The sequence below is a fragment of the Eleutherodactylus coqui genome, chromosome 6 (assembly GCF_035609145.1).
Source record: "Eleutherodactylus coqui strain aEleCoq1 chromosome 6, aEleCoq1.hap1, whole genome shotgun sequence".
NCBI classification, from domain to species: domain Eukaryota; kingdom Metazoa; phylum Chordata; class Amphibia; order Anura; family Eleutherodactylidae; genus Eleutherodactylus; species Eleutherodactylus coqui.
The window spans coordinates 149968667-149988755 of NC_089842.1; the positions used below are offsets into that span (position 1 = coordinate 149968667).

General features: G+C 43.4%; 1 protein-coding gene across 3 annotated transcripts in view; it reads right to left on the minus strand.

Annotated features, from left to right (window-relative positions):
• Positions 1-20089, minus strand: part of WDR25 (WD repeat domain 25) — a 121286-nt gene that overhangs the window by 42990 nt on the left and 58207 nt on the right. For all 3 annotated transcript variants that reach the window (XM_066607955.1, XM_066607954.1, XM_066607956.1), the window contains exon 4: positions 16721-16851. In XM_066607955.1, the coding sequence (XP_066464052.1) occupies positions 16721-16851 (131 nt within the window). The remainder of the gene's footprint in view (positions 1-16720; positions 16852-20089) is intronic.

The following is a 20089-nucleotide window of genomic DNA, read 5'->3' on the forward strand; positions in this document are numbered from 1 at the left end:
AAATATGCTCTTGGAGTGTGGTGACACAAAAAAAAAGTCGTTTTTTTTTAAACCCAAAAAGATGTGGCCCTTTTTTTTTTTCATTTTCGGGATTCTTCTCACTTTCAAAAAATCATAACTCTTCTTTATGTATGAATGTATCTGTCTGAGGGCTTGTTTTTTGCGGAGTGAGTTGTATTTTTTAATGGAACCATTTCATGTAGCATACAATGTATAGGAAAACTTTTACAAATTTCTAAGAGTGAAATGGGGAAAAAAACCCCACAATTTTTGCATCTTAGGGGAAGGGGTGTTTTCTTTTTATAGTGTACGCACTGTGGCAAAAATTACATAACACTATTCTATGGGTCAGTACAATTATGATGATACCAAATTTATATATATATATATTTTTTGCTGCACTACAAAAAAATGAAATATCTTTGGAAAAATATAAAATTATTTTCTGCTGCTATCTTCTGACAGCCATAACTTTTTTACTTTTAGCTCAACATAGTAGTGTGAGGGTTCATTTTTGTGGGACTTCCTGTAATTCCTATTGGGACCATTTTGGAGCACATCTCATCTTGGGATGGCCCTTTGGGACCCTGAAAAAGAGAGCGGAGGATTTAAGTGGCCGATGGCCGTCAGCTGTGAGGAACAGCCAGCATGCACATTGTATGCAGCAGGATTGGCTCCTGATCCCCCTCCATCATTTAAATCACGGCGCTTTTAGCAACGCCTGTGTGAAAGAGGCCTAAGGCCTCATGTCCACGGCTAAAATGACATTTGAAAACCGCAGCGTGATCCGTGCTCCATAGGGATGCATTGGACAGCCACAGGTAATTAAATACCTGCGGATGTCATTTTCCCCTGAGGCACGGATTGCGTGTGCAGGAAAACACCCGCAGCATGCTCCATTTTAGTGCGGCTGTCCCACGGGGACGGCTCCCGCAGGCTTCTATTGAAGCCTATGGAAGCCGTCCGGATCCGCGGCACACCCGCAGCTGAATTTCTGCTCTCTGGCGCAGGAGCGCGGGAGAGCAGGAGTTCAAAAAAATAACATAGAGTGCACGGCACGCTGCCAGCGTGCTGAGCACATCCGCCGGGCCAAAGAAAGAGGATCCGGCCGTGACGGAGGGCAGATCCGCAGCGTCCAGACAGGTAAGTAATTCTTCTTTTTAGGCCTCATGTCCGCGGGAAAGGAGGGACCCGCTGCGGGATTCTGCATGAAGGATCCGCGGTGGGCCTGATTTTCCCCGTGGACATGAGGCCTTAGGGGTTATAAAGAAATTAATTGTTTATATCGTGCAAAAGTAGCAAAACATAATAAACAGTTATTTGGTGTTGTTGTAATTGCAATGACCAAGAGAATAAAGTTAACATAATACTCATAGCACTTAGTGAATGCCGTACACATGAATCCCAAAAAACAATGAAGAAATAGCTTTTTTCTCATTGCCCCAGGAAAAAAAAATGCATAAAAGTTATTGAATATAAAAAAGTCAACAATCCAAGTAAGTTCTTATATCTTGTCCCGCAAAATACAAGGTATCGTTCAGCTACATAAAAGTTACAAGCACTGCAACAAAACAGGTTAAAATTAGTTGTGTCACTAAAGGGTTAAAAATGCACCTTAAAATGCGTAGGTTCTGCGCCAAAGTCTACAATAAAAAGTGACATTTTCAGGAGGTTTTTTTCAAAATTTTATGTGGCTGTTGGGGGTTAAAATTCTCTCCTATGTAGCAAGAGTTTATCATGACAGCGTTGCAGTAAATGCAGACCATGTTCCCACTCATTGACATCAAGCAGAGATCTTGAACACTGCAAAGGATTCACATGCAAAGCATATTAAAAAGTTATCATTCATCCAAAAACGGTGGTAGTACGGCACAGAAGTCCATGCCCACCCCAGTACCCCACGACGGGTTACTGTCAGGTACGTGCCAGTGTCTGTTAATTACGGGATTTTAGCATTTTATGAATCTGTATTACATAAAGCCCTTCCAGAAAGTCCCACAAGTTAATCCGTACCAACTACCCAGCTAATGCTGGAGCTCTGGTTCCCATCAGGACATTTTGCAGATGTCTTGGAGCAGTAACTTGCGGCTGCGCTGAATTAACTCCCTGTTCCTTATTTGGTAGATTTTAATGTGAAATTTAATTACTGTGACAGATGGGAGCGCAGGAGATAATAAGGTCAAAAATTGTTGCTTAAAGGGGTTTACTGTGGGTCCATGAGCAGAAACAATTACTGCACATGATTTAACCCCGGCAGAAGAGAATTCCGTAACAGGCCCTAATGTGCACAAATGGTTACTATGGAAACTAAGGATTTGGTACACTCCTAGTAAACCAGGATCTTGTTTTTTTGCAGCTTGCACTCACTGCATTGTACTATTGAGCGATGATACATACATCAAACTGCCCATAAAAACCGTTCAGTATATACCAATTCCATAGCCGGCCAAAACCCCCTCCTAACTAGCCTTTCTTTCACCAATGGCAAAGATTCAATTTGTTGCCCTGGCTAAATATCTAAATACTATGGACAGGGCAAAGTAGCTTAATGGTGCCCCCTGGCACATACCCCACCAATTTTCCTCCTAGCTATGCCCCTGGCAATGGAAAGGAGTTGCTACAAAAGCAGATGAAATGGACAAATCTTGCAAACACAAGGACACTTTAAGACGCCCTTTAGCTAGTACATGGTGAGGATGGGTTAGCGGAGCCCCCATGGGCATTTGCCCCACTTATAATCCAGACCCGGCCATATTTTCCCAGTACCAAATTTCTGAATGTGTGCAACTTTTCATTGCATTCTACATCAGGAGTATCAGGATGAAGAATGCCACCCACATGGTAGATAATTAAAACTGTACATGGATTAAGTAATTAACAACAAATAATGCTGCACCTCCTTACTAATATCTAAGCTGTGCAGTGGCTCCTACATTGAGAAGAGAAAGCACATTAATAGAAGATTGGATTCTTGGTATGAGGACTGTGGGCGATGGGTTTCTAAGATCAATAGTACAAAATGGGAAAATCTATAGTTTCTTTGACAAGCTAGAAGAAGACAGAAGGAGTTCAGTGCAAGTAGGTCCCCCTGCCGCGTCCCAGAGCCCGGAAGCCCCCTGTCAGTGCACACGTTTTGTGGCACATGGACAGCACGGAGCTCACAGGCACCGGGCGCAACGAAGCTCCCAGGTGCCAGCGGCAACGGAGTTCGCAGCCGCGTGCCGCTACGGAGCTAAAGCTGTGGCAACCAAAGATGACATCAATGTGTAGGATGACATCAATGTGTAGGATGACATCAATGTGTGTTATTGTTCAGCTTCAGAAGGCATAAAATAAAGATGAAAATCACAGGCAGTTGTTCATAGATGTGTTTACTGTGAATGGAGACAGGTGGGTGTAAGCAATCTCTGGCCAGCTCAATTTCCATTCACTGGGTGATCATTGCTCCTGTGTGCAAGCAAACAAATGATTTATTGCTGGGATGACTGTCAGATGCTCCAACAAACATCCTGTGTATAAAAGCACACTTAACCCTTTAGTGACCAAGCCTGTTTGCGCCTTAATGACCAGGCCAAATTTTAGAAATCTGACGTGTCACTTTAACATAGAATAACTCCGTAAAGGTTTTGCATATCCAAGTGATTCTGACATTGTTTTTTCGCCACATGTTGTACTTCATTTAGGTGGTAAAAATAGACCGATAGAGTTTGTGGATATTTAATAAAATTTCCAAAATAGGGCACATTTTTAAAAAATTGCCATTTTTTCACATTTTCAACTGCAATATGTCAAATATGTGCAAGCATACTGTACAAATTTTTGATAAAGATTTTTATTGCTATTTATTTAGATTTTTTTTCCATCTGTTGCTTTATTCTGGAAGCACATTGCAAAAACTTTAGGAGACAAATTTAACATTAATTAAAATTTTGAGGAACATTTTGTTTTCCTACACCAAGCTAAGGGAGCATTCAGATGACTGAATTCAGATGGCGTGAAAACCCAGCCGATATACGGCATCTCTCTCTGCAGGGGGAGGAGGCTGGAAGAGCCGGGAGCAGTGCTCTGAGCTCCCGCCCCCTCTCTACCTCCTCTCCGCCCCTCTGCACTATTTGCAATGACAGGAGGCGGAACGGGAACGGGTCTACGTTCCGGGAATTAGCCCTGCCCCCGTCCCACCTCTCCTTATTGAAAATAGTGCAGAGGGGCGGAGAGGAGGCAGAGAGGGGGCGGGAGCTCAGAGCACTGCTCCCGGCTCATCCAGCCTCCTCCCCCTGCAGAGAGAGACGACGTATATCGGCTGGGCGTGAATACCCAGCCGATATTCGGTCGTCTGAATGCACCCTAAGATTGCAAAGGTTCATAGGTGTCAGATACCTCCACAAATGACCCCATTTAAAAAAATACACCCCTTAATATAATCAATAAGGGGCGTCATAATTATTGTGACCCCACAGGTTTTTTTTCAGGAGTTAAAGCACTTTGGAGGAGAAAAAATAAAATGTTATATTTTTGCATTCTAAAGACAGCTTTTTTTCTGTAGTGCACATAAAAATTAGGATTTGCACCCCAAAATGAATACCCCTGTTTGTCCCGTGTTCATAAACATACCCATTATGGCCCTAATCTTATGTCTGCATGCACAACTGGGCCAAAACTGAAAGGAAACTGGGGCCAAACCGAAAGGAGCGGACGGTGGCTTTCAGAACAGAAATTTCGCTTGGAGGTGATTTAGTCCCATTGCACACTTGTAAGGCCCTTGAGCGTCCAAAACGACAGAGAACCCCCACAAATGACCCCATTTTGAAAACTTGACCCCTTAATGAATTCATCTAGAGGTGTACTGTGTATTTTGATCCCACAGGTTTTGAATGAATCTAAGCAAAGCAGAAGGAAAAAATTATGATTTTCATTTTTTTGGCAAGTATCATTAAAAAAAAAAGTTTTCTTTATACAGCACACACATGAATGAAGGTTTGCACTCCAAAATAGATACCCCTGTATGTCCTGTGTTCAGAAATATATAGCTATTGTAGCCCCAATCTGCTTACTGGACACATGGCTAGGCCTGTAATGGTGGGAACACCTATTAGATTTCAGGGCCCAGCTGAATAAATTACAGGCTCCATTGCTCAATTGTAGAGCCCATCAAGCTGCCAAAATTATACAACATCCCCCCCCCCCACACCCCACCCAAGTGACCCGATTTTGAAAATTCAACCCCTTAACAAATTCATCTGGGAGTGTACTGAGCATTCTGACCCTACAGTTTTTTTTTGCAAAACTTATTGTAAAGTGTGTGAAAAATAAATAAAATTTAATTTTTTTCATAAATGCCGCTTTCATGACAGTTTTCTTTGTTTCAAGCAGGAAAAACTGAGGAAACGCACCCCAAATTTTATAGCACTAGTTCTTCTGTGTTCAGCAATACCCCCATTGTAGCCTCAATCTACTTATAGGACACATGGCTATGCCTATAATGGAGAAAACGCCCATTGCATTTCATGGCACAACTGAATACATTTCAGGTCCCATTGCACACTTGTCTAGAAAAACTCCCTAAAAGGAATACCCCTCTCCCCCTTATCCTCCAGGGGTAATTACAGAGGCCTGGTTGGGATGGGCACATGGGGCAATAAAATCCCCAACACTTTTTAGGGGGCATTTCTTGACCTTAGTGGCAGGGGTAGGGTGTGAAAAGTGGCGTTCTATGACTCGTAAGCTTGCTAAGGTGGTCTCACATAGAAGGCACTCAACAAGCTACTCCTGGATGTGCCCTCACGCATCCACTGGTCCCAACACCTCCTAACGGTCTGGTCAGAATGCCCCAGGGGGCAGGCAATTTGTCGATACGACCATCCAGCTTCTCCCATCCTAATAAAGCTCCCCTCTCAGACTCTGGTAACTGGGTGAAATCTCTTCTCTGCGTCGCAGAGGCGTCTAGTGGTCAACAAGCTCTACACAAGTGGAGAAAAAGATCGATTACACACAAGGAGCCTCTGAGAGCCTTTTGATAGGCCATGGGTGGAACCACTTTTAGACCCTCAGGTGGCAAGACCGTTTATCTAATCATGCCACAGTGTATATATATTTTTTTTAATACACAAAGCATAAAATTGACACCCTCAGCTTTGCAGACTGACATGTGCTACAGTGTGTTATCTATGCCAGGAGCAAAATAGAACCACTTGTTCTAATTATAACTTATTACAGACCAATTAAATACAATTAATGGCCCTTTTACAGGGGAAGAGAATCCCATGACTCATTTGCCCAGGCGAGGTGCTGACGTCACCACCAGCTCGTCCACGCACTTGTGCAGCCTGTATAAACTGGGTTTCATTTGTAGTTCACTTGTTTGCCTGCGTTTATCCTGAACGATTATCATTAAGTTTCACTTGTTTGAACGATTTTCTTAATTATATTTTTTTCCGTCTAAACGGGGCTTAAGTGACGCTAGTCCCGTGTAGTTGATGGGTGGGCCCTCAGTCTGGAGGGACCCATATACCTATGTCTGATATTGCCTACTACCGTGTTTCCCCCAAAATAAGACAGTGTCTTATATTAATTTTTGTTCAAAAAGGTTTAACTTTTTACATGTATAGCTGCCTGGGCACTATTTAAATTGACTTTTTAAATTAACTGTTAGCAGGGCTTAATTTTGGAGTAGGGCTTATATTTCAAGCATCCTCAAAAAGCCTGAAAAATCATTTTGCATACTCAAAAATTCTGGAAAATCATGCTAAGTCTTATTTTCAGGGTATGTCTTATTTTCAGGTAAACAGGGTAGTACACAAAAAAAAAACAATTGAAGTTTAAAAACTATATAAAAGAGGACAATAAAGGAATTGAAAAAGAAAGCTATATTTCACCTCCAAAACAAGCAAAACCTCAGCGTGTGAGGACTTCAACTGCGTTTGTCAAGTCAACATTATGGTAATTAAGCGCCAGCCCGCAGTAATTAATCAGAATTATTCCTGCCCAGCATAATTTGGAGATAGAAATTCAGCTCAGGACAGTGGCCAAACATTGTGCACAAACATTTCATGAACTGATCAGCATCATTTCAGGAAACAAAGGCTAGTATTCACTAGATAACTGGCACACAGCTTGCGGGTGAGTCCAGCGCACTGCCAATTACGGAGGGAGAGTCGGGCAAGGTACATTTTGCATGGGCCTGCTAATTTGAATCTAAAATGAGAGTAACAGGTGGCAGCTGCTGCATTGATGGGTCATAGCATAGCAATAACTCATACAGACATCTGACAAATCAAAAGTTAAAAACAATAGACATAGTATAGCAAAAAAAATTGAGGCCATTGCACGTTAATTAATATTAATTTCCAAGAAATTAAATCCACTTGTAGGAGGGTCCAAAAAAACAGAAGCTGATCAGAACCAGAAGTAGTACAGCTGCTGTTGCCCCCTATGGAGACTCAACATCAAGGATATCACATAAGCGTTACATTAATCACTAACACAACCAATATGATCTACCTCATCAATTGTCAGATTTGCAGGCTGCACTAAAGGGCCATTGCCATTCTGTATAGGACAACACCTAGCAGATAATGTGAATAATCCCCATATTACTACTGAGTTTTCCCTAAAAGGAGACCCTGCCTTAGGCTGCATTCACACGAACGTATATCGGCTCAGTTTTCACGCCGAGCCGATATACGTAGTCCTCATCTGCAGGGGGGGGAGGGAAGGATGGAAGAGCCAGGAGTAGGAACTGAGCTCCCGCCCCCTCTCTGCCTCCTCTCCACCCCTCTGCACTATTTGCAATGGGGAGAGGTGGGACAGGGGCGGGGGCTAATTCTCAGAACTTAGCCCCGCCCCTGTCCAGCATCCTTTCATTGCAAATGAAAGCTCAGTTCCTGCTCCTGGCTCTTCCATCCTCCCCCCCTGCAGATGAGGACGACGTATATCGGCTCGGCGTGAAAACCGAGCCGATATACGTTCGTGGGAATGCACCCTTATATGAATTTTTGCCCCAAAAGAAGCTCAGAGTCTTATGTTCGGGGGATGTCATATTACTACTTACCTAGCTTCCGTGGTCCAGGTCCCTACCGCTGGTCTGCGAAGCGCAGTAGCTCCGCCGGGCGTCCTGCACTCCTCACAGCTGTTACATTGATTCAGCGAGCGCCGTACTGATTGGCTGAGAGCAGCTGGCCAATCAGAGCTATTGCTTCCTGGAGGCAGGATTTATGAACGCCACAAGCAGGAAGTGATGTTCTGTCGGCGGCCAAGGAGTGCAAAAAGCCCGACAGAGCTACGGAACTTCGCAGACCAGTGGGAGGGACCTGGACCGCGCCTGCTAGGTAATGTATTCATTTTTTTATGTAGTCTATCTAGGTCAGGCTTATTTTCAGGGTGGGGCTTATATTTCAAGCCTCCCTGAAAATAGCCAAAAATCAGGATAGGGCTTATTTTCAGGGTAGGTGTTATTTTTTGGGAAACATGATAGTATTTCTATGATATGCAGACATTTTGCTCAGGTCCATGGAGGCGACTGAAGTTCATTTTCCTTTTCAGGTATAGAAAAACTGAATAGTTATGTTTCAAACTAGAATCCCTGCAGGCCTAAACATTAAAAAGGATGTTATCCATCAGCATTGAGTGTTCCTATGCTTCTTCATACTAGCTATTTCCTTGGATTCTAAATATTAATTGCAATCTTAAAATGGTTTTTACTAAGTTGATACATTTCTTTTTTAATTTTAACCTCTTAGTGACTACCCCATTGCCTATTTGAATCCTGGCTTGCTGGGCTTTAATCCCCAGGGACATAAAAACACACTCCCTGCGGAGATTAGCTAAAAGTACTACTCACCTCCTTCCTCTGTGATATCCCATGGCATTCTGGCCTCCAGGTCTAGACGGCGCCTTTTGACCATGCGCGCCAGATGTCATGTGTAGGGATGAGCGAGTATACTCGCTAAAGCACTACTCGCTCGAGTAATGTGCTTTAGCCGAGTATCTCCCTGCTCGTCCCTGAAGATTCGGGGGGCGGCGCGGGGCGGGAAGCTGCGGGGGAGAGACGGGAGGAACGGAAGGGAGATCTCTCTCTCCCTCTCTCCCACCCGCTTCCCGCTGCGACTCACCTGTCAGCTGTGGCGGCTCCCGAATCTTTCGGGACGAGCAGGGAGATACTCGGCTAAAGCACATTACTCGAGCGAGTAGTGCTTTAGCGAGTATACTCGCTCATCCCTAGTCATATGTTGTGCGCATGCACAGAAGGGTGCATGGCCTGGGAAATTTAAAATCTTTCTGGCTCCCAGCTCCCATGTGTAGCCGAGAGCAGAGAGATATCACTGGGAGCCGCTGTATGCAGTTCCCGGTCACATGATCGCTGCTATCCAGCGGATAACAGCGATCATGTAAAGTAAAAAAAAAAAAAAAGTTTAAAACAGGTTAAAAAAATTCTTAGCCGTGAGGAGAGATGAAATTACATACCTAAGGCCCCCGGATTTATCTGCACACCTCACCACGGCTTCTGCGCATGCGCTCGCCACCAAAATGGTGGACGCATTTGCAAAAGTCGCAGATTGCCAGGGTAATTTAAAATATCCCTACTCCTGGCTACCAAACGTAGCCAAGAGCTTGGAGATTTCATGGGGGGCCGTGGTAGGCGGTCCCTGGTCACGTGATTGACGTTTTCTAATAGAAAACGGTGATCATGTAAAAGTAAAAAAAAGGTAAACATTCGCCTCCCCTCACAGATCCGATCTTACCTAAGGCCTCTGGCAATGTTCCCCGATGGGATCTTTATCCGCAGACTTTTGCCCAACTCGGCGCATGCGCAGGAGCTGGGGAGGGCCCAGGAAATTTAAAGTCTCTTTGCTCCTGGCTACTAAAGGTAGCTGAGAGCCTGGAGCAGTTGACCAAGGGCCGCGGTGAGCGGTCCCCAGTCACGTGATCATCGTTATCCAATAGATAATGGCGATCAGGTAAAAGTTAAAAAACAATTGAAGTTTAATGCTCTTCTCGGTTTGAGCCCTGTTGTGCAAACAGACATAATATTAGGGCTACAATGGGTAGGTTTCTGAACACAGGAAAAACAGGGGTATCCATTTTGGGGTGAAAGTCTTCATCCATATGTGTGCTGTACAAAAAAAAACCTGTTTTTAAAATGACACAATTGTCAAAAAAATGAAAATCTGCTTTGCTCAGAATTATTCAAAAACTGTGGGGGAAAAATAAGAAGTACACCCCTAGATGAATGCGTTAAAGGGTCTAGTTTTATGGGGTCATTTGTGTGGTTTCTCCATCATTTTGTCCGCTCAAGAACTCTACAAGTGTGCTATGGAGCCCAAAACACCTTCAAGCAAAATGTCTGTTCTGAAAGCCACCAGCTGCTCCTTTCGGTTAGGGCCCCGTTGTGCATACAGACAGAAGATTAGGGCCACAATGGGTATGTTTTTGAACATAGGACAAACACGGGTATCCATTTTGGGTGCAAATCCTCATTTTCATGTGCTCTACACAAAAAAATCCTGTCTTTTAAATGACATATTTGCAAAAATATGAAATTTTATTTTTTCTCCTCTAAATTGCATTATTTCCTAAAAAGAAACTGTGGGGTCAAAATACTCCTGACCCCCCTCAGTGAATACATTCAAATGTGTACCTTTTAAAAAATGGGGTTATTTGTGGGGGTATCTATCATTCTGACACCTATGAGCCTTTGCAATCTTGGCTTGCTGTAAGAAAACAAAGTGTTCTTCAAAATGTTAATAATTAATGTTACATTTGTACATCATCTAAATGGTTAAAAAAATTGAAGTTTTTCCAATGTGTGTCCAGAATAGAGTAAATAGATGGAAATATATATCTCATCCAAAATTTGTACAGTATGTTTGCACACATTTGAGATATTACAGTTGAAAATGTGAATAAAAATTACAACTTTTTCTGTTAAATATACAGAAATTCTATTGGTCAATTTTTACCACCTAAATGAAGAACAACATGTGGCAAAAAAATGTTAGAATCAGTTGGATATGCAAAACCTTTACAGAGTTATTCTATGTTAAAGTGACATATGTCAGAGTTCCAAAATATGCCTCTGTCACTAAGGCACAAACCGGCTTTGTCACTAAGGGGTTACGTTTTTATTGGTTAAATTCACACATGTGACCTTCAGGCACCTGTGAAATGAGAGGAACTTTTATTCAGGTGTATGCTATGATTAAAAGTGGTTTTCCAGGCACAAAATGGAAATTCTGAAAATGCAGATATCTAGGAGTACAGCTAAGTATTGGCAACCTGTGCCTTTTATCTGTCGCTCTTGAGCCTCTTCTTCATCCTGTGCAGCTGCTGATCTGCCGCTGTGTTTACATGCATCACTTCCGCAGTAAACACAGCAGACTGTTATCTACTACTTCTCGCATGCACAGACCTTGTTTACCGGACAGTACTGTAGCTCCGCCCCCAGCTCACAGGTCCTACAACTTACCAGCACCAACCTCCCTCTCAGACAGACAGGAGCTTCCAGCACCCTGAACTACACATGAGCCATACAGCACAGTTCTTCCTCCCCTGTCCTCCCATCATGCACTGCTCACAAGATGTTGGAGGCTATGGACAGGGAAGGAGCAAATGTGGACAAGACATCAGAGGAAGTGGAGATATTCTTCAGGCGGAGGGTCACGTGACATAGATAGAAAATGAAGAAAGTAGCCAGACCAGGCACAGTGATCCCTATTACAGAATGACTTATGTGATGATGTACAATAGATGTTAAAATATTACTCTGTGCCCGGAATACCCCTTTTAAAATAGCTCTAAAACATGTAAGCAAATTTCATTAGTCTCTGTGTGCAATCATGGATTTTACAGAGCTTTAATAAAATGTTTTAATTTTCCTGGCTTGTTCCTGCTGCTGGGTATTCTCCTCTCCCATTCTTTACAAGACAGCCCTTTAAAAGTCACTAGGAAAAACCCCTATAAGGCCAATGTTTCACAGCTACAGTAAAATCCTAGCATTACCTGAACTCAAACATGGCCTCACGGATTCTCCGTTAGTGAATAGCGTCAGAATTCTTGTGATTTTCGCACACATTTTATTTCTCCCATAACTCTGGGTGTACGATATCGAGCACCATAGGAGCAAGTACCACAAGGGTGTAGGGAACCTTAGGGCCCTCTTAAGGCCCGTTTACACGCAATGATAATTGCTCAAAATTCACCCGAATGGCTAAAAATGAGTGATAATCGTTACATGTAAATGGGGCCACTGTGCACTTTTCGTTTGAACAATGGATTTTGGTTCAGTTAGAATCCATCGTTCAGACACTGAAAGACTTCGCAAATACATTCCATTTGAATGTATTTCGCTCATCTTTCAATAGACTGCAGGATGTTCTCCTCAGGGCATGTTTACCGTAGCCTTGAGGAGAACAATGTGCAGCAGCTGTTTACACAGCTGGGCATGGAGGTCCTTTTACATGCAAATGAAGATGATAATGTGTTAATGGACATTAACACTTTATGCAAATAGATCGCAAAAATTGTTCAATCTTTCAGTCCTTTGAAAGATTATCTTTGCGTGTAAAGGGCCTTTACATGGAATGATTATATTGTTCAATTAAATAGGTTTTCTGGGCAAAAACTACTGATGACCTATCCTTAGTATAGGTCATCAATAATTAATTACCGGGGACCCGTCAATTGTCACTACAACAAAGCTAAACATTGTCACAGGTCACGGCAGAGGATGTGCCCTAGCTGACCTCACTCCCACTGAAATCAATGGGAATTGAAAATGGCTATTAAACTTCTGGTACTTCCGCCTCAGACACCAGGGTCAGACATGAAAATGCGATAGTCAGCTTCAAGTCCCATTGATTTGAATGGGGCTGAAGCCAGTTAGGCAACTACCTCTCTCGTCCCATATAAAAATTTTAAAAAAGTAAAAAATGAACTCCACGCTCATAAGAGGAAAATTTTTCATCTTGTTCTCTAGAGTAAACTAGAAGGAATGACCAAGAATATGTCATTTACTTTGGAGGAGGGGGGGGGGGTATGGGATCAGCACCCAAGAGCCCCCTCCTAGTAGTAATAACCAGTTTTTGGAATAGAACGTCAGATCCGTACGGTGGTCTGCCCTTGTGAGTAGGGTGGTCCCTCTCCCTGCTCCTCTGAAGTAAGTGCCATATCCTTTGTCATTCCTTCTAGTTTACTTTAGAGAACAAATTGAAAACTTTTCCTCTAATGAGCGAGCAGTCCTTTTTTACTTTGGTTTTTCTATGCTCCAAAAACTCTTCTCGAGTTTGTTTGGTTACCTCTGCAGCTCTCAACCCCCCCACTTGGATGCCCATGTTGGCATAAGAGGATTGGACTACGCATACTAGGACTACAGGTGTTGCACCTGGTCCCCCACTAGCCTGGGTCCACACCCGGTAAGTTGCCTATATTTACCACCATCTGTTTATAGTTTTTTGATCTTCTGAATGAAGGTGGGCGGCTGAAAGATCTTCGGCATGCTCTGCCGCCGTTCAGTGAGCGATATCACTGCTGCGTGAAAGCACAGGAGACATCGTCTTTGGGACACCTATTGGGTACATAAGTGCTCAACAGTTGCCCCGTGTAAAAGCACCCTTATATAGGCCGGGTACGGCTTCCTGGGAAAAAAACCAAGCACATGAGCGAGTCAATTGCATGAATTTTGCCATAAGAAAGCACTGAGGTTGCAGTAATACAATTACATCCACAGAACGGCACCTCCGGCATGGTTTCAAATCACTAATAGTGGCATCTCTCCATCTTCATTTGCCGAAAGGCATCAAGCGGTTTCAGCCATTTATCCACCGTTAGGCGGCCACCTTGGGTCCTGGCTGGGGAGAGTCTGGAGAGAAGGTAGGAGCTACTATGTGACAGTTCACTGATCGGCACTTGCTAATTATGCTTTATTACAGCATCTTATCAGAGTCATACAGGGAAAGGATCCCTTTAACCCCTTATCACAATGAGAACCAATTAGTATTTTCTACATTGTTACAACAATGACATTAGAGAATTGGTGACAACATCAGCTCACACCGAAATTAAATACCGCTTCTCCTGCCACATCAGGTAATTAGAATGGTTTTGTACACAACCTGCAGCAGACGTGAATCAAGAAGATACAAAGAAGAAAATAATGGAAAAACGGAAAAAGTTTTCACAAAAGAAAATGCAATCATTAGCAAAGTGGTTACCATGGCAACGCTTCTGAAGTTACCATTTACCAATTTGCATATATTGCACAGAGGAGCGCTTTTGTCAACCTCTTTTTTTCCCCCCTCAGCTTCTTTTTTTTTTCATGTGCAGATCATACTAAAAGGACTTCTAACAAATGGGAAGAAAACGTGTTCACTTTAATAACGTCTTACATTTAAAAGGGGAAATCCAATAAAAGTATCATTTTAGCCGAGTTTCATAACATCTATCTGACGCATATACCATAAGAGCGTGCAGATTTTATTGCACCCCCTCGTGAACTCACAGCAACTGGGGTGGATATTGGAGCACTTTGGCAAAGGATCTGGAGACAGGCGCGCCAAAGATTTATAGATTGGCATTGAGGAAAAGCTGACCGTATGCCAACCCTTAGTGGTGCCAGGGTCAAGGACTTGTCCACACAACAGGTCTCTTAGTAAATACTTGCACACTCCATGAAATCATTCTGGAGCATCTTGTCTCATAACTCTACATGATGTTAGTCCTCTGTTATTCCTCCTGGAAATCTATGAATAAACTGACAACTGGGTATTACCATTTCCCATGTCAAGTAGGGTGTCTCCCTACACACACTGGCAGGGCTGAATCAGTGCCCACAGTGTCAGATACACCCTACTGACCTTGGGAACGTCAACACCCAGTTGTCAATTTTTCACATATACTACGACCAGTGGGGCAGGGCTACTGCTGCAAGCAGCTGCCTTGCAGGCAAAGACAGGTTTGATCTGAGCTTTGTTGAGAAGGAGTGGGGAAAATGGATGAACTCCTGGAAAATATAGAAGAAATATTTGTTGAACTCTAGTAGTTTTAAGAATTCATGTGTAATCGGGACTCGTCGTAAATCATTATTTAAACTCTATTTTCAAGTAAACCAGGAATAAAATAATAGCCTAAGGGAGAAAATAATGGGTGCAGTCTATTGAAGAGAACTTCTGTCCTCTCAGCAGCTGCCCTACCAGCAAATTCCTGGGGTCGCAGGGCAACATCTTTTCCCCTACTGAGCTGCATAGGGCCTACTTTCTACGAGCGTCATTTTGACGATCCGATAGCCGCGCTAAAAAATCGTGCCTAACAGAGCTCAAGAAATTGCATGTCGCAGCTATCCTTCACATTTTTTCACGGCTAGCTGCAACATCTTGCAGTGAACTGACGCCTCAGCCCGAAATCCCTCGGTGGGCAGAACTACTGTAATCACCTTAAATGCCTCACTAGAGGCACCTGTGATTGTTTACCAGCACTAGCCGCTGTTAAACTCCCTCCCCCTCACATTTTTGGTGCATGATACACCATTTCCACTAGGGTGAAAGTTTACATGAGAGCAGCGACTATCCAGTGACCCTCCTCCAGCAGGTCTTATTTTACGGACCAAATTTGTCCATTAACCCTTTCCAATCCACTGTGTGACGTCTTCAGACATTCCGATTGAAGGCTGTACAGCTTCGATGTTGGAAGACGTCTGGCAGAGTATTCTTACTGTATACTACTGGCCGCTCTGCTGTCGGGGGACCTCTCCAGCATGGCCCATATTGCAGTACTGAGTCTAGCCAGCAGATGTCGCCATTGTATAATGTTAGAAAGAGAAAACCGCCTAGGAAACCCTGAATCTAAAATTGGATTGCAAAGGGTTAAAGTCTACAGGTGCATAAAACAAACTCTGCAGAAACCATGCATGAGCATTTATCATGTTTCCTATCGGGTTTTCAGGAGAGGCTTGAAATATAAGGCCTCCCCTGAAAATAGGACCTGGCTAAAGTGTCCCCCACCCCCCCAAAAAAAAAACCAATACTCACCTGGTCCGCAGCATCCCGAAGGTCACTGGCGGCGCTGTGGCAAACTGCGTCCTCCTCATCTCACAGCTGAGCTTCTGCTGGTGACGCAGCTTTGAATACCCCACGTCCAGCAAAGAGAGCGATGTGATTGGCTAATCAAGCATCAGCAGCCTATCACAGCTGGTGTCGATGAGCTAATTATAGCCATTCAGTGAATGACATCACTAGCAGAAGCTCAGCTGTAAGACGAGGACGACGCAGTTTACCGCAGCGCCGCCGCCGAAGACCATCAGGAGGCATCTGGACACCCCAGACCAGGTGAGTATAAGGCCCCCTTCCCTTAAAATAAGACACTGTGACCTTTTTGGGGCAAAAATTAATAGAAGACAGTGTCTTATTTTCGGGGAAACACGGTATGTTCTGTGCAATTTTTTTGTTTTGTGTAGCAGTTTACTGTGGGTTTTGACAAAACTGTCAAATTGGCCTCCTAGTATGTTTTTTTCTTCATTTGTGAAAACGGGGTGATGCACAGATGCAACACACACACACTTAAAAAAAAAACAAAAAACAGCCTCATACACAGCAAAAATTTGTGCAACACGCAGTGAAAATAGTGCATTTTTTCACAGACCGAAATTTCATACGCCCATGTGAATGAGCCCTTAGGAAAAAAAAGGAACAAGAAGGGGATAACCTAACTAGCATCTGATGAGGAGATCTCATACCTTACCCAGCCGTATGTCATAGGCCGTTATTGCAGGAGAAAAACCACCACATATAAACATATTCGAATCACATGGGTGAAACCGGACAGCGCTAATCTTGCAATCGTTCTTCGCAGTGAACAGATCTTTCCCTTTAAAAAAAAAACAAAAACATTGCAAATAACTGATTAACTTTTCACTTCTTTTAGTAATCATCCCATTGTTAAAAAAGTACATGTGTAAATTAGGTTCTGTTTTCTTTTTTCCTTCCCGCATCTAATTAAGAGCAAATTGCATTCATTCCCTTGTTTTAATGTACAACAAAGCTAAACGTGTGAACGGACTCACTTAATTTCCCTATGGAAAATAACAGAGATATTAAAGAAGGGGAGGGGGCACGGTTACCATGTCAACACTGTTTGAGAAGTAATTATGTATGGAATTATGAGCACGAGTCAGTAATTTTATACAAAAAGTTTATTAACAAAACCTTTGGCAAAGTGTCTGACAGCTGAGGAAGACTGCATTGTATAAACTGCGGCGTGCGACTCCGAGCCCACTGTAATTTAAAAAGGCTTTTTGAGCCTAATTACCGCTTGTGTTCACTGTGACATGTTCTGATGTCACATTCCCCCCCAACGTGGCAATTTTATTAACTACTCCTGGCATTTGCGATACTATAACTACTATGACCGTCACATCATCTGCTGCAAGCGGGGAAGGGCCAAAAAAAGTATGAACAAAACTGTGCTTCTGTGTGAAGTCATGGAAACTCCGGCTGAGAATATCTTAATGTGCGCCTATTGTTTTTTCCAAAAAGGTCCAAATTTCTGTACAGACTCATTTTTTTCATATTGTTTTTCTTATGTAGAACTCCAAATCTCCAGCATGGACACAGAAATACCATTGAAAAGTAGGATGCCTGGAGCCACCACTAGGGGGAGCTACAGAAGACAGATTTAATATAAAGGTCAATGGGATATATTATATGATATATACTTGGCCACCCCCTAGCAGTAGCTAGGAGGTAGTATTGCTGCACTTCCCCTTTCTATGCAGCGGCTTGCAGCCTCTTTGACAGATGGATCTGGATGCCTGTAGCCCCGCCCTAGCCCCACTCACCAATGGCCATCTTGACCATATAAATAGCATTAAAAGCTGTGCCACAGCTCAGTGTGGAGTCAGCGGCAGCAGTGAGTGTAAGGCTATTCAAGAAACTGAGGACCTCAGAGAAGTAGAGAACAGCATGAGCAGTGTAGGTAAACATTGGCAAAAGGGCCTGAAGACCCGAGGCAGAAGATGCAAGCTACCAATAAAGAGAGTCTTGATGACCTGGGGCCGAAAATGACACACTGAGTGGAAGGAGAGGGAATCTACTTTCCCACTGGAAACTGGGTCGCTGAAGTCTATGCCAACAGTGACATGGACCTAGGAAACACGACCAAGCTTCGGGACACACAAGACTGGTCCAACGACTATGACAGATGAGTCTAGATTGGGTAAGTACCTCTCTGAGGGGCTGTGTAGTTACTGGGAAGTGTGATGCTATATGACTTTGATGTTTATTGATGTGATGTGTATCAGCATATAAGTGACGAAGTAACGGCATGTGTAACTGAGTAAGTGAAGTGGTGCTACATATAGAAATGGGATATACTCCGATGAGGAACAAGGTGCTACATGGCACTGGCGCCCCGTGCTAATTTTGGATGTATATGAGATGTAAGTGTACTGGAGATGACATTTTACACCTACTGTGCATTGAGTCTATACTTACGCAGGACTCTAAAATTGGTGGCGTACTTTGACACCTACAGTGCATTGAGGCCGCGAGGGTGATAAGCCGCATGACCTTCGAGAATATAGTATGGAGTACAATGTTAAGTATGGAGTACTATGAGGGCGGTAGTTAGTGATGATTGAAGTTCAATTGCCTTGTCGCCATGACGGGAGTGAAGTAGGTGTACCAAGGGTGCATTGAACCCGCATGTATTGGAGCTCTGACAGTGCGGTATGGAGGTCGTTATTATATAGTCCTAAGAGTAAATTTCCGGTTGATATAATGCAATGTTTCAAATACAAGTGCCCTCCCATGGAGTGACAAGCAAAGCTTTTTGGTCAGTAAAATTAGCATATTTAAGAAAATTAAGTATCTTCCTTCACCTCCGTCCATCACAACCGTGCCATACACAACACCTCCACCTGTTTGATCTGCAGGAGGCAATAACATTTTTATCTAACTCTATAGCAATGAAAGGAATTTAAAAGTGTGGAAACACCCATCTAGAATTAAAATAATTTTGCATACATCCTGCATGGGAAGGGAGAAACCCGTGGCCAAGAGGACGGCCGCCATCTTGGATTCAACTGGCAAACAAGGTCAATAAAAAAAAACAATAGTGTGCTTCATTTTAACATAACTAATTGTTCTCATGTTAACACAGTGATTTTTCTTCAGGCAATGTTGTCATCTCAAGCAAAACGTGTTGATATCGTCCTTATGTCAGCTGATCGAAGCACACGTGTCATCGCTGCAGATTTCACCATCGCCACCCAACCAGACCTCCAATTACCCACAATTCATTTGCCAAACTGCCTTCCAAACAAACAAACAAAAAAAAGGTTCTGTTGGCTGATAGACCAAAATCTGGACAACCAAAAACAGTTACTGATGAAGCATCAGCAACCGCTATTCTGGCCTCATTCAGCAAAAGCCCAGGGCCAAGTTTACCCCTAGGCACTGAAGGTTCAAAGCTTAGGGCGGCTCCTTTCAGGGGGGCACCTCTACTCCAGCTGATTTAAAAAAAAACAAAAACACACTTTAAACCTTTTTTCTATTTGTTTTAACTCCGTTTGCCGAACTCCCTAGCAAAACCACAGGAGGGGGGTGCTCATGGCCGCGCTTATACTCTCTGTACCTTAGGGTTGTAATCGCTCCTTCTGTAAACTTCACAGTGCAGTGTGTGCACCCGCATTCCTCCTCCCATCTTCTTCACTCCGGTGCATCTCCGAGTAATGGAACCAAAGAGAAGAGTTGAGGGGAGTAGGAACGCAGATACACACATTGCCCCCGTGCACCAGCACTATGAAGTTTACAGAACAAGCAACTACAACTATAAGGTACAGGGAGTGTCAGTGAGGCTATCAGCCCTCATCTTCCCCGCACTTTGCTGTAATTTTTCTTAGCAAAACCGCTGGTAAAGTATGTCACAAAGGGGCCACCATTACTTCATGAAAGGGTATAGAGGGACCACTTATCTGGAGAGGGGTTCAGGGGCACAGAGGGACCACGGTTATGTGACGAAGAGGGGAAGGGGCTCAGATGGATCATTGTTGGGCTCCGTTGATGCCAGCGTTAGGGCTTTCCATACCAATTAGGAGAATGGGTGA